The 14,978-nt window shown below is 57.4% G+C and overlaps 1 protein-coding gene across 1 annotated transcript; it reads right to left on the minus strand.

Annotated features, from left to right (window-relative positions):
* Positions 1–1,155: 1,155 nt before the first annotated feature.
* Positions 1,156–14,560, minus strand: PLIN4 (perilipin 4; the record flags this gene model as incomplete). Its single annotated transcript, XM_084248638.1, has 8 exons — positions 1,156–1,488; positions 4,386–4,573; positions 4,702–5,439; positions 5,617–8,848; positions 10,480–10,541; positions 11,585–11,711; positions 12,149–12,216; positions 14,545–14,560. The coding sequence occupies 8 exons, from the start codon at positions 14,558–14,560 to the stop codon at positions 1,156–1,158; spliced, it is 4,764 nt and encodes a 1,587-aa protein (XP_084104764.1).
* Between the last annotated feature and the right edge of the window lie 418 nt (positions 14,561–14,978).

Raw genomic sequence — 14,978 nt, forward strand, 5'->3', positions numbered from 1 at the left:
CCCTGAGGAGCCAGGGAAAGCACACAGGCAGGAAGGTGCCCCACAGAGTTGCTGGCTACAACCCAGCCCCCATCTCCAGCCTCGAGCACTAACCACGACCCAGGAGCCGTGGTGGTCACACCCACCTAGGGCCTATTTCATGGGTAGCCCAAGCGCCCAAGGGGCCATGGGATGTCAGGTCTGGAAGCATCTTAGCTGATCTCGCCAGGTGAAGGACAGGGTGGAGCAGACAGAGACAGGAAGGGGCTTGTGGGGTAAACCTGCCCCCTGCCCATCTTCAGTCCTCATGTGCCAGGCCAGCCAAAGCCCAGGTTGTCAACAGCCACAGCCACTGCACAGTGCTGCTGGTGACTTTACCTCAAAAATCTTGGCGTCGCGCAGGCACACCTCGAGAGCGTGGGTTCCTGACCACCACATGCAGTTATCATCGCCATAATGTGAGTGATATGAATACTTGGGTTTCCTAGTACTTGTAAAAGTTAGTTATACTAAACTGTAGTCTACTAAGCGTGTAATAGCTTATTTCTATAAATAACAGTGCACACACCTTAATTACGTGTGACTCAGAGATGGGAAGGGAGCACATGCCGAGAGAAATGGCGCTGGTAGACTTTGTTAGATGCAGGTTGACACAAACCTTCAATTTGTAATAACAATATCCGCAAAGTGCAATAAAGCCAGGTGTGCCTGTAGGGCCTTCTGCACAAGGCTGTGGCACTAAGACTCCATGGTTGCTGTGGGCCAGGAATACTCTGTCAGAGCCAGGGCCGTGCCCTGGAGCCCAAGGTGGAGGAGTAGGACCACCTGTTGCCTGCTAGCAAAGGACCCAGATTGGGGGCTAGAAGAGTCCCCTAAAGATGAAAGGGTCCTTTAGTGTCAGCACTGACTGGAGAACCTTCTGGGCTGAAGCACACATTTCTACCTTTCCTAATTGAGGCGCTTGCTCTGGGTCTCTTAAGAGAAGGCCCTCAGGAGAGGGGCTCAGGAGAGGGGTTGCTGTGCACAGGGGGCAGGTGCAGGCAGGCCTGGAGCCGAGTGTGGTGTGTGCACAGAGTGACTTCACTCAGAAGGTCCTCCAAGCCCCCATGTAGGGTCCAGAGCTTTGGGGAATCAGAGCTGGTTTGGGGCTGGGGAGGAGTTTCCGAGGGGGGAGCCCTACAGCTGCTGCTCACCAGGGTAGAGAGTAAAGGGCCCCACCAGCCAGCTGAGTGGCGGGCTGTGCTGCAGGCTGTTCAGCACCTCCTCCAGCCCCTGCCACGCCTGGCCCATGCTCTTGCGGCATTGGGCCAGACTCTGAGCCGGCAGCTCGGCGACAGAGCCAGCGGAGGACACGATGCCGTAGAGCTTGCAGAGGCTGTGCCGAGCCTGCCCCACCTGCTGCTGGAGCTCTTCTGGGAGGCCCTGGAGGCTGGCGGCCAGGGTGCTGTAGGCCACATGGAGCTGCTGGATGAGGCTGCAGGCCCTGGACAGAGCCCCGGCACCTGGCACCTGCAGGAAGAAGGAGTGAGGTGAGCAGGGGTCGTAGGGGAGGAGAGGGGGAACCCTGACCCTCTTGCAGGTACCTCTTGGGGACCAGCTTCCTCCACTTGGCAGCTGGAGCCCTGGTCTGACCATGTCTGCTCTTCGGGAGCCTGCTTGACCTGTTCAATCTGGAAAGAGAGAGCTCAGCAGAGTAATTTTCCCAAAAACTTAGGACTTCTTGGCAGGGACCTCCCCAAGGCAGTGCGAGGGGGGCTGAAGCAGGTTTGCCCAGGCCTGGCCCTGGAGCCTGTGTCCAGACCTCTCTATAGTGGGCTTGATGGACAGGGGACAAGTTTAGAGCTAGCTGCACCACAGTGGGCATGTCACCTCATCTACAGAGGCAATAACCTAAATTCCCATGAGATCGTCAGGGTGATCAAATAACAAATGTCTGTGGGATCAAGTCACTCCTCAGCTCAAAACCCTCCCATGGCTCTCCAGTGCCCTCTGGATAAAATTCTTCCCGTGACCTGTGTGGTCTCCAACCTTGTCTCCACTGACACCCAGATCCATCACTCAAGAGACGCCCCATCACGCGCACTGTTCTGGATTCGTTGTCCCCAGTCTACTCAACATGTTGCTGCCTCAGGGCCTTTGCATGTTCTGCTGCTTAGCCCAGAGCAGCCTTCTGCTGGCCCTTCACAGGATGCCCATGCAGCCTCAGCTCCTGGTTGCCCTGCAGGCCAGGTCTTCTGTACCCACCAGTCTTTGGCCTCCAGTCCCTCCCTGTCACATCTACTGCTCAGTCATGTCACTGGTGAGTTCTCATGGGGTTTCCTTGTTGTTTATTTTCCCCCTTAGGTGGGATCTCTGTCAGGATCTTTTTTTCCTTGATTGTTGGGTCCCTGGCATGTAGGAGCCCCATTCCCCTTCACCCCCATAATCCACTCTTGGTTGTCTTCCTGATAGCTTGTAGAGGGCAGCACGTGGACCAAATGTTGACTCCGAGTGCAGTAGCAGCTCTCACCCCACTATGGACTCCATCTGGGGGCCCTACCAGTAATGTCCAACTGCCCTGTGCAAAGCCAAGCTCTTGTTCACCGCCTAACCTGCCCAGCATCCCCTAGTGCCCCTGCTTTCCTCAGGTTAAAAAACCACTGAGACCTCTTGGGGTTTTCTCTCTCACCTCCCACATGTAACTAGCTACAGATGCGGACAGCTCTGCTTTGGGGACACATCCAGAATCCAAGAGCCTGTCACTGCTGCCAGTGTGCATCCAGAGGTCCTGTCACTTGCCAGGATTTGTACACCTGATTTGACATTTGACCCACTGACCCGTGCTCCCCACAGCCAGGGCGATCTCCGCTAGGAAAAAGTATGCTGGGTTAGGCCGCTCCTTGACTCACGGTCCTGGGCACTGTGGGGTGTTGAGCGGCATTCCTGGCCCCCACCCTCTCAATGCCAGCACACCCCAGACATTGCCCAGTGTTGCCTGGGGGCAGGGTCACCCTTGGGTGAGCCCTTCTGGGTTAGGGTATCTCACTGACCCCAGGAGACTGTTCTATCATCATCTGACCTCCTGAGGCCTTGGGACACTGCAGACACTTAAATAGACACTAAGTTGGGGGATGAGGGGGTGACTCCCAAATGAATAAACCAGGGTGGCCCCTTAACCTAATGGATCCATTCTGGTGGCTAGGGTGAGCTAGGGATCTACTCACTTTCCCCAAATAGTTACCCCAGGGTTTCTCCCTGGCACTGTGGACACCAGAGACTGGGTCATTCTCTGTGGGGGCCATCCTGAGAACCCAGTAGAACATCCCTGGCCCTCACCCACTTGATGACAGTTGTGACAACCACACACTTGTCATTCAGACAGTGCCCAGTGTCCTCTGGGTTGGAGCAGTGGTCCTCAAACTGCTGTTGATCACAGACCCCTGGGGCGCTGCTTGGAAACATGTGCCGGGTGCTCCCCAGGACCCGGGTTCAGGCAGCACCTCCTTGTCCTTTACCAAGGGCTTCTGTACACCAACATCTAAGACTCCTAACTCGGAAAACTTGGGGGTCCTCAGAACTGAGGGTCTGTCACCAGCCACACTAGCCACACCAGGGGTGCTGCCAACTCCCTGCTGAGGCAGCCCTGCACAGGGAATGCCACTTCTCATGAGTTCACAGCAATGAGCGTGGGTTGTATGTGATGGAGAAGGCTGGGGTGGGGGTTCCGTGACTGGCCCAGGAGCAGACTGGCACTGTCTGCCAGGGGCTCACTGAGCACAGTCGTGTCGCTTAATGACAGGCACACATTTGGAGAAATGCACCTGGGGAGGTTACGTTTTTGTGTGAAGGGTGTAGCGAGTGGCGGCACGGCCTAGCTGGGTCAGCCGCTCGCGCCTGCGTGGTCCAGCGAGGCCGCTACCGTGTCAGCCACAGGTTCCCGGGCACTGCGACTTTCTGTGAGACAAAGTATCATGAAAGCAGGTCCTCGAATAACATTGTGGCCACAGCTTGTCAAGCGTCCCTGGGATTTTTGTTTCTCCTCAATGTTATCACTAAATGACATTGAAAAAGTGGTGTTATCTGAAGACCTGCTGTTGCCTTGTCGTGCCAATATAGCCCAACTCACGCAGGGGCTACAACTGTATTTTAAAAAGTCCACGTGATCTTTTAGGTTAAATCTAAGTCGCCTGACGACAGGGACTGTTCTGGGAAATGCACCTTTGGGTGATTTTGTCATCACCGTGAGTAGCGTGTAGCCTCACTTTCCTTGATGGTAGAGCCCACCCCACCCCCGGGCGAGATGGGACCGCCTGTGGAGACCGCGGTCACAGGTGCACTGTGTCGGCTGAACGGTCACTCGGTGACACCTGACTGTATTTGTCTCATCACTGTTCCCCCAGGGTGCCTGGGGAAGAGAAGCCTCTTACCAGCTGGAAGGAGTCTTCGAGCTGGGCCAGTGTGGCCCTGGCCTGGAACTGTCCGTGCTGCAGGTGACTCAGGGTGTGCTCAAAAGCCCGCTGACGGAAGCTCGGCGCCAAGTCACCTAGTCTCACGAAGTAGCTGCCCTGGTCGGCTGAGAACACCCTGGGCGCAGGCTCGGAGGCAGCCAGCCGGGCTGGAAAGGAAGACAGAATCACTCGATCCAGGAATAAACCGCTCCCCGCACCCACTCTGGGTAACCAGGGCTTGGGTTTTATAGAGCTCAGGCCCACACCGAGACCCTGTCTGCCCGTCTGGTCTCACCTTGCTCCTGGACAGTCATGGGCTGGAAGATTTCCCCCACTTCCTCCAACTCGCCCCGGAGGGCCACTGCGTCCACAGTTTCCGTGGGGCAGCGCGTGGTGGCTGTGTGCTCCACCGCATCTCCGCCCAGCGAGGCTCCTTGGGGCGATGTCCCCACAGAAGGCACAAGGCCCTGATTGCCCTCCATGGCTTCCCCAGCAAGGTCCAGGCTTGCACATGGTATGTCTGAGAAACCAGAGACTCCAGAGGAAGGAGCATCCCAAGGAAGCAGGCCAGTCTGCGCCCCTCCTTGGCTTGGGGCCCTGTAGCTAGTATGGACGCCCACTACTGTGTCCTGGGAAGTTGGCAGCCAATTCTGGATGGTGCCCAGACCACTTTGGGCAGCCCCTTTGGCCATATTCCCCACCCCGGTGAGCCCAGTGACCATAGCATCTTTTGTGCCAGTCAGGACGGTCTTGGTGGTATCCAGGGTCCCCTCAACAGCCCCTTTGGCCACATCCATGGTGCCCATCACCCCACTACACACGGTGTTCTTTGTGCCTGTCACGATGTTTTGGGTGGTGTTCAGCCCAGTTTGCATGGCCCCCTTGGTCACATTCACAGCACTGGAGAGCCCAGTGGACACTGCATCTTTGGTGTTGGTCAGGATGGTCTTGGTGGTGTCCATGCCGGTCTGGACAGTCCCCTTGGCCATGTTCATTGCCCCAGTGATCCCAGTGGACATGACATCTTTAGTGCCTGTAACAACAGCCTTCGAGGTGTCCAGGCCCCCCTGAATGGCCCCTTTGGCCACATTCATTGTGCCCATCACCCCACTGCACATGGTGTCCCTTGTGCCTGTAGCGATATTTTGGGTTGTGTTCAGTCCGGTTTGCACGGCCCCTTTGGCCACATTGACAGCACCGGTCACCCCACTGCACACGGTGTCCTTGGTGCCCGTCAGGACGGTCTTGGTGGTGTCCACCCCAGTCTGGACGGTGCCCTTGGCCAAGTTCACTGCCCCAGAGAGCCCAGTGGACACGGCATCTTTGGTGCCTGTCAGGACTGTCTTTGAGGTGTCCAGGCCCCCCTGGACGGCTCCTTTGGCCACGTTCATGGCACTGGTCACCCCACTGCACACGGTGTCCTTGGTGCCTGTGGCGATATTTTGGGTCGTGTTCAGGCCAGTTTGCACGGCCCCTTTGGCCACGTTCATGGCACCGGTGAGTCCAGTGGACACTGTGTCTTTGGTGCCCGTCAGGATGACCTTGGACGTGTCAAGACCCCCTTGGACGGCCCCCTTAGCCATACCAATTGCCCCAGTGAGCCCAGTGGACATGGCATCCTTGGTGCCTGTGACTACATTCTTGGTGGTGTCCAGTCCTCCCTGGACGGCCCCTTTGGCCACATTCATGGCACCAGTCACCCCACTGCACACAGTGTCCTTGGTGCCAGTCAGGACAGTCTTGGTGGTGTCCATGCCAGTCTGGACAGTGCCCTTGGCCATGTTCATTGCCCCCGAGAGTCCTGTAGACACTGTGTCCTTCGTGCCCATCAGGACAGTCTTAGAGGTGTCCAGGCCCCCCTGGACGGCTCCTTTGGCCACATTCATTGCTCCTGTCACCCCGCTGCACACGGTGTCCTTGGTGCCTGTGGCGATATTTTGGGTTGTGTTCAGGCCAGTTTGCACGGCCCCTTTGGCCACGTTCATGGCACCGGTGAGTCCAGTGGACACTGTGTCTTTGGTGCCCGTCAGGATGACCTTGGATGTGTCAAGACCCCCTTGGACGGCCCCCTTAGCCATACCAATTGCCCCGGTGAGCCCAGTGGACACGGCATCTTTGGTGCCCGTCAGGACTGTCTTTGAGGTGTCCAGGCCCCCCTGGACGGCTCCTTTGGCGACATTCATGGCGCCGGTCACCCCACTGCACACGGTGTTCTTGGTGCCTGTGGCAATGGTCTTGGTGGTGTCCATGCCAGTTTGTATGGTGCCCTTAGCCACACCAAGGGCCCCAGTGAGTCCAGTGGACACAACATCCTTGGTGCCTGTCAGGACAGTCTTAGTGGTGTCCAGACCCCCCTGAATGGCCCCTTTGGCTACATTCATGGTGCCTGTCATCCCACTGCACACGGTGTCCTTGGTGCCTGTGGCGATATTTTGGGTCATACTCAGTCCAGTTTGCACGGCCCCTTTGGCCACATTGACAGCACCGGTCACCCCACTGCACACGGTGTCCTTGGTGCCTGTCAGGACGGTCTTGGTGGTGTCCACCCCAGTCTGGACGGTGCCCTTGGCCAAGTTCACTGCCCCAGAGAGCCCAGTGGACACGGCATCTTTGGTGCCTGTCAGGACTGTCTTTGAGGTGTCCAGGCCCCCCTGGACGGCTCCTTTGGCCACGTTCATGGCACTGGTCACCCCACTGCACACGGTGTCCTTGGTGCCTGTGGCGATATTTTGGGTCGTGTTCAGGCCAGTTTGCACGGCCCCTTTGGCCACGTTCATGGCACCGGTGAGTCCAGTGGACACTGTGTCTTTGGTGCCCGTCAGGATGACCTTGGACGTGTCAAGACCCCCTTGGACGGCCCCCTTAGCCATACCAATTGCCCCAGTGAGCCCAGTGGACACGGCATCTTTGGTGCCCGTCAGGACTGTCTTTGAGGTGTCCAGTCCTCCCTGGACGGCTCCTTTGGCGACATTCACGGCTCCGGTCACCCCACTGCACACGGTGTCCTTGGTGCCTGTGGCGATATTTTGGGTCATGTTCAGCCCAGTTTGCACGGCGCCTTTGGCCACATTCACTGCCCCAGAGAGCCCAGTGGACACGGCATCCTTGGTGCCTGTGACTACATTCTTGGTGGTGTCCAGTCCTCCCTGGACGGCCCCTTTGGCCACATTCATGGCACCAGTCACCCCACTGCACACAGTGTCCTTGGTGCCAGTCAGGACAGTCTTGGTGGTGTCCATGCCAGTCTGGACAGTGCCCTTGGCCATGTTCATTGCCCCCGAGAGTCCTGTAGACACTGTGTCCTTCGTGCCCATCAGGACAGTCTTTGAGGTGTCCAGGCCCCCCTGGACGGCTCCTTTGGCCACATTCATTGCTCCTGTCACCCCGCTGCACACGGTGTCTTTGGTGCCAGTGAGGACAGTCTTGGTGGTGTCCATGCCAGTCTGGACGGTGCCCTTGGCCAAGTTTACTGCCCCAGAGAGCCCAGTGGACACGGCATCCTTGGTGCCTGTGACGACACTCTTGGTGGTATCCAGTCCTCCTTGGACGGCCCCTTTGGCCACATTCATGGCACCAGTCACCCCACTGCACACAGTGTCCTTGGTGCCAGTAAGGACAGTCTTGGTGGTGTCCATGCCAGTCTGGACGGTGCCCTTGGCCATGTTCACTGCCCCAGAGAACCCAGTGGACACGGCATCCTTGGTGCCTGTGACTACATTCTTGGTGGTGTCCAGTCCTCCCTGGACTGCCCCTTTGGCCACATTCATGGCACTGGTCACCCCACTGCACACAGTGTCCTTGGTGCCAGTCAGGACCGTCTTGGTGGTGTCCATGCCAGTCTGGACAGTGCCCTTGGCTATGTTCACTGCCCCTGAGAGCCCAGTGGACACTGTATCCTTGGTGCCCATGACTACACTCTTGGTGGTTTCCAGGCCCCCCTGGATGGTCCCTTTGGCCACATTCATGGCCCCGGTCACCCCACTGCACACAGTGTCCTTGGTGCCTGTCAGGACGGTCTTGGAGGTGTCCACACCTGTCTGGACAGTGCCCTTGGCCAAGTTCACTGCCCCAGTGAGCCCAGTGGACACAGCATCCTTGGTGCCCGTGACTACAGTCTTGGTGGTGTCCAGGCCCCCCTGGACGGCTCCTTTGGCTGCATTGACAGCACCAGTCACCCCACTGCACACGGTGTCCTTGGTGCCAGTCAGGATGGTCTTGGTGGTGTCCACACCGGTCTGAACAGCTCCTGTGGCCATGCCTACGGCACCCGTGACCCCGCTGGTCACAGTCTCCTTGGTGCCAGCCAATACGGACTGGGTCATGTCCAGCCCACCTTGAACCACGCCTTTAGCTGCATCCATCACACTGGCCACCCCAGAGGAGACGGTGGTCTTGGTTTTGGTCTCCTTGGAGCACACCAGGTCCTTTGTTCCAGAAGTCATCTGATGAGAAAGGACGTCTGTGGTCAGGGGACAGCTGGGGGCGCCCTCGTGTGCCTTGGGGAGATGGACCTTCATCCGGAGGTCCCCCCTCCCCCAGACATCATCCCCTGTCACTTTTCTCTAGCCTTGGGTTGGTCCCCCGGACTTTCTAGGACACCCCTAACAAGCGGACACAGTGCCACAGGATTCCCTTCACCTCATTCCCACCTCTGGATTCAATAGAGCCCCGTCGGTGACACCAGGTCCCTAATACCTGGCCCCCTGCGCAGTTCCCTCCACCTTGGACATCAGCACGGTCATTCAATGACGTGTTTTTTGTTCATCTGGCCTACTCTCTAGTGGTGGCCGGCTTTGAGCTTGGTGTCCCCAGTCACAGCGTGGGAAACGAATGGCTTATTGAAATGATGACATTCAAGTAAGAGAAGAGAATCACATTTAGGAATCAGCAGGAAAGCACTGGCACAGGTAGGAGGCTAGAACCCTCAGAAATTATTGAAGACTTCAAGAATGTTTTACCTATCAAAGGGCAGTTTCATCTAGTTCCACTATACTCCCAAAGGGCTGTGATGGCTCAGAGTGGTCCCTGCTCAGGGTCCCCCAGGGAGTGCGCCATTTTTAACTCAGCGTGGCACCAGGGTGATGCTGCCTCCCAGGGGACACTCGTCAGAGGTTAGGTACGTTTGTGGTTGTCATGAGTTGAGGGTATGGGGCTACTGACCCCCTGAGGTCAGGGGTCCTCTCAACACCTCACAGTGCCCAAGGATGGACCCCATAACCAAGAATGATCGGACTCATGTGGCCACTTTACTGAAGTGGAGAAGCACCGACATTTCGCTGGCTGCCTCCTGTCCGGCTTCATCTCCAGGAGGTGTCTCGGGCTCTGTGCCTGCAGAGTCGGGGCCTGAGTCCCAGGTCTTTCCCACATTTGCTGTGTGACCTCAGGCAAGCCACATCCCTCTCTGAACCTCATCCCAAAACAGTGGTTAAGGCAGCACCTCCTTCAAGGGTTGTGGAGAAAATGGATCCAGGTGCCTGAAGCACTGTGCAAGTAGTAGGTGCTCAATTAACGCCCGTGAAGAGGCGCAGAGAAAGTATCAGGACACTGAACTGTCTTACCTCAGCCCCTTCACTTGGCCTGGTCTTTGGGACATGATAATTTGGTGATCTGGGACTGAGGGTGGATATAGCTCTGGTGATGGTTCACTGTCTGACTGCCCGAGGTTCAGACGCCATGCTGTGTGACCTTCTGCAGGCTCTGCTTCTCGGTGCTCTAGCTATCGGTGGGGTTCTATGGTTCCCTTCCTCACAGGCAGCTGGGAGGATTACCTGGCAATCAGCACTAATAAAGAACTTAGCCCAGAGCCTGTGAATTACTGTCGTTTTGGTGGCTAGACTGGGCACAGAGCTAGGGCTCTTGAGGACTATTGGGAGCCTTACTGTACCCATTTCACAGATGTAAAAACAGAGGCTCAGAGGGCCCTCCTGGAATCCCATAGCAGCCATTCAAAGGGCATCCACCCTCTCCATGACCTGTGCCACCCCCTCAGGCAGCTGGCATTGCACCATCCTGGGAAGCCTCTCGCCCACCCCAGAACCAAAGCCATCACCCAGACTCTGCCAGCCCCTCTCACCTTGTCTGAAGGCGGCAGCAGCTTCTCCGCCTCACTGGCTGTCTGCTCCCCGCCAGTGGCTGCTGTAGGGACAGGAAGCAGTCAGGCACCCCAGAGAGGACAAGGGACTCAGGCTGGCATGAGCTGCCCTGGCGCCCGTTGTGCAATTGCTGGGCACAGCTCGAAAGGTCAGGAATGTCCCAGCCACCCTGCCAGGGACAGCGGGAGGTGACATGCACAGCCCTGAGCCAGGGTTAGCCAGAGCCCTGGGGGCTCCCTGGACCTCCCAGGGGCTTTGGTTCCCTGGAACCCAGGCTGGGGGTGGGGGCGTGAGGGGGCTGTCTCTGGGGTGTTCTCTGCTTGGGTCCTGAGTGCTGGATGTCCACTTGGGGAAGGGTGCAGGGAGAGGATTCAGAGTCTGAGGGGGTTCTAGGGCTGAAGGGAGTTCTCGACAGGCCACCCCCACTACCTGAGTTTGGGGCCCAAGCAGTCTGGGGAGGTGGGGGCAGCCCCCACACTGCCCTGCCTGCCCCACCCCACCACTCTGGCACCTGCCTGTCCAGGCAGGTATGTGCAGCAGAAATCAGCTGCCTGGGGCTCTGGGCCCAGAGCGAGGCACTGCCCAGGCAGTGGTCCCCACCCTGGGCTCTCTGGCCTGCCTCTCTGGGTGACCCAGGGCTAGTACCCCAGCTTTGCAACTGGAGGTGGGGAGCCCCTCAGGCTAGAAGAAACCAGGGAGGCTGCTGCCCCTCTGTGGGTACCAGGGTTGTAAACCTCAGTCCCCGAGAAGCTGAGACAAGCAGAGTCCCTGACAATCCTCTGGGCTCACTGCTCTCCCCATCACGGGGTATCAGACAAGGTGGTGGGGGGTGTTACAGGAAGATAGGCTATGTTCACACCCCCACTCTTGCTGCTGAGCAATCTTGGGCCACTCCCCCAAATATCCATGCCTCAGCTTCCCGATCTGGCACTAAATGATCATGCCAACCTGATAGTGTCAATGAGGTGAGGCAGGCCTACAGGAAGCACCCTAAAAATGACCAGGAGTCCCTGCTAGGGGATTTCCTTTAACTGGGGTCTACCTCTGGAGCCCCGCCCCAACACACACACAGAGTTGTTCATTTACCCTGAGCCTGGGGCTGGGCGGCCTCAGGGGTGGTGCCAGGCTGGGTCTCTTTCGCTGAGCTGTAGGCGTTGGCCACTAGGTTCCGTGCAGAACTGAAGCCAGGCAGGGACCCGAAGAAGCTGCTGAGCTACGGGGGGCGAGGGTGCAGCATGAGCGCAGCCAGAGTGCAGCAGGGACAGGGAGGGATGAGCCCCCTCCCCCCGGGGGACTGCAGGGGCCTCAGGGGCCTCCCCGGCCAGCAAGCAGAGCCAGGCTTCGCTCATGGGCAGAGGAAAAGATCATCTTCCAGGTTTCCAAAGACCTTTTCCTCCCACAGTCCCCATTTCACATATGGGGAAACTGAGGCTCTGAGAGGGCCTGTGGCTGGCCCAAAGTCACAGGGCGGAGAAGATGCCGAACTCTGCGCGAGTGCCCCCCGGGGAACGGAGGGGAGAGCTGGTGGCGCTGTGGCTTCCACCCGGGGAGGCTCTCTTCACACCCCGGGACACTGGAGGTCACCTTCCCAAGGTTCTGGGGGATCTCCAGGCTCCGGCAGGGATCTCCCCCTCCCACTCCTCTCTTTACCTTGCTCTTCGCCTTGGGGGGGCCCCGGCCCCCTTCCTTTTGGGCAGACATGGCCACACGCTGCGCAGCTGGAAGGGAACAGAAAGGGTGTGCGAACAGAGACCTCTGGGCTCCTGCCCCCGCCCTCACCCCTTCTCAGCTTGAGCTGCCCCCTGACACCCACCTGAGGCCTGGTCTCACCCTGACATTCCTCACCTGGCCTGTGTGAGGGTCCCTCAGAGATGGCGGTGCCTCTGCCAGCGGCTCTGCTCTACTCCCTGGCCTTATAGGGTCTGGGGCAGGCTAGAGCCTCGCCAGCAGAGGCAGGCGGCCAGGGAGCGGGGGAGGGCCCAGGCCGTCACGTGTCCGCCTGCCTGGCCCAGCACGGGCCCTGGCCCAGCACCTTTCCCCTGCTCTCAGGATGGGCAACCTCTGCCCACGGTAGCCACCCCCACCAGGCTGTGTGATTCACAGGCCATCCTGTACCCCGAGGCACTGCCCAGAGGTCCTCTCGGCTTCTAGTTTCCATCTGTGAATTGGACGCACTCCAAATTCTGACTTTACTGGGACGCCTTGACTAGTTAGCATTCCTGTGCCTCAGTTTCTCCCTGCAGACTCCTCACTGTAACCCACAGGCCCTACTTCTCTGCCCTTACTTCCTCCTTCTCTTAAGCCAACACCCCATTCCAGTCACTTGGGCCCCCCAGATTGTTCCTCCAAATCTTCAGATGCCATCAGCCTCAGGGACTTTGCACAGGCTATTCCTCGCCATGGAGCTCTCTTCCCTAGACACCCACACAACTCCCTTCCTCACCTCTGCCTCACTCAGGCCTGTTTTGCTCCCTGCTGTGTCCCCTGCAACAGAACAGTCAGCACTTAATGTTTGGGTAAGTGGGCCAACTCACAGGGTGGTTGCGAGCAAGGAATGAGGTCACGCATGTGATGTTTACCCCAGTGCCTGTTACCCACACATGTTAACTTAGCTTTGTCCCAGCAAAAAAAAAAAAAAAAAGGGCTATGTCCCCAGCAGGGAGAGATCCGACACTCTCCAGAGGGGACTTTCCTCAAGAAAGGACTGAAATGCATACCCAGCCAGGGCACCCACATTGCTGAGGCACCCTAGGAGTGAGACCCAGAGCCGGTGGGTTTGAGTCAATCCAAGGAGGCTTCCTGGAAGAAGCATCCTGAGGCAGAGGACGCTCAGTCGGGAAGAGGCAGAGACAGGATCCAAACCCAGACCCAGACATGAAACCTGTGCGCCCATTTGGCTGGCAGTGGGTGGGTGTGTAGACAAGCAGAGGACTGACCAGAAGACAAGACTGTTTCCCCCGCCAGTCCCTGGAGCAAGGATCGCAGCTGCACGCCAGTGGGGGTGGGGATAGACCAGTTCCAGTTCCTGGCTGATCTGGGAGGAGGGAAGTTTCAACCTTGGGCCTGCATGCTGCCTGGGCTGTCTCCTTGGAGTCATCACTGTGTTTGCCAAACAGTTGAGGAACAAAAGGGGGGGTTCCCCCAACCTCTCTCCTCTCAGTCAGCACTTCCCAAAGGTGGTAGGGGGAGGGGACAACCTTGGGTATGCTGCTCCCTTCCCTGAGGGGCTGCGCAGCACAGCTGGGGGGTGGTGGGGAAGGCCAGCAAAAACAATAAATATGTTCATAAACACCCTCTTCTCTCCACAGCCCTCCAGGGCTCCCACTTCCCTTGGGATAAAATCCCAAGTCCTCTCTGCTGCCCACAAGACCCTGCGTGACCTGGCCCATCCTTCCCTGCCCTCACCTCCTCCCTCTCTTCCCCAAGCTCACTCTGTTCCAGCCACATGGGCCTCCTTGCTGGTCCTGTCACCTGGCCGGCATGGTCCTGCCCCAGGACATTTGCACTGGCTATGCCCTCTGCCTAGAACATTCTTTCTTAAACTCCTCACCTCTTTCAAGGTTTTTGCTCAAATGTTACCTCTTCAAAGAACCCTTCCTTGCCCTATCTCTTGTGTATAAATATACAACCAGCCTCGTATGGCCTCTCTCCACCTCCGTCCTCTTCATTTTCTCATGATCTACTAACACAGAGATATTTTTTTCTTGTCTGTTGTCTGTCACTCCTGAATTATAAGGCTCTGCAGGGCAGGGTTTTCATCTGTTTTGCCTGGTGCTGTGTTCTCAAGGCAGGGAACTGCGTGGCACCCAGTAGGCGTTCAGTGAATATTTGTGAAGTGAACAAAAGCATGAACACTAGCGTCCATGGGTGAAGTGTTTACTAGGATTGGTACAACTGCCTAAAGGCTTTCAGACCCATGTCACAGAGAAGAAAATGGGTTCAGAGCGGGAAAGTCACTTGCCCACCCCATTGAAGGCAAGCTTTGGATTCAAACCCAGAAACTTAACTACTGCTCCTCCCAGATTCCATGACTTAGCTCAACCCACCCTCTTTCTCCTCCATGCCACGCTTTTGACTGAACCAGTCCCTCTGCCAAAATGTCCTTCCTCTGTGTGGCTCTGCCATGCTCACCTGGCCCAGCTCTCCAGGAGACCTAGCATTGTGGGAGAAGAAAAGGCAAGGTTGCTGGAAGCCAAGTGAAAAGGACTTGGAGCCCAGAAGGTAGATGGTAGAAGGTAAGATGTATCCTGCTACTGTAGAGTCAGGGAAGGCTTCCTGAAGGAGGTGGCATTAGTGCTGGGGCTGGAGAATGATGGATGTGCCTGAGATATGGATGGGAGAGTGGGAAGGGCATTTTTTTATTTATTTATTTTATATTAATATTTATTTATTTGTTTATACAAGCACTGGGTACAGTCAGAAGCACGGGAGGGTGAGAGGATTCACCAGAGCCAGAGCGGGGAGCAGAGCAGGCAGAAGG

Source organism: Talpa europaea (assembly GCF_964194135.1).
Source record: "Talpa europaea genome assembly, chromosome: 12".
Taxonomy (NCBI): Eukaryota; Metazoa; Chordata; class Mammalia; order Eulipotyphla; family Talpidae; genus Talpa; species Talpa europaea.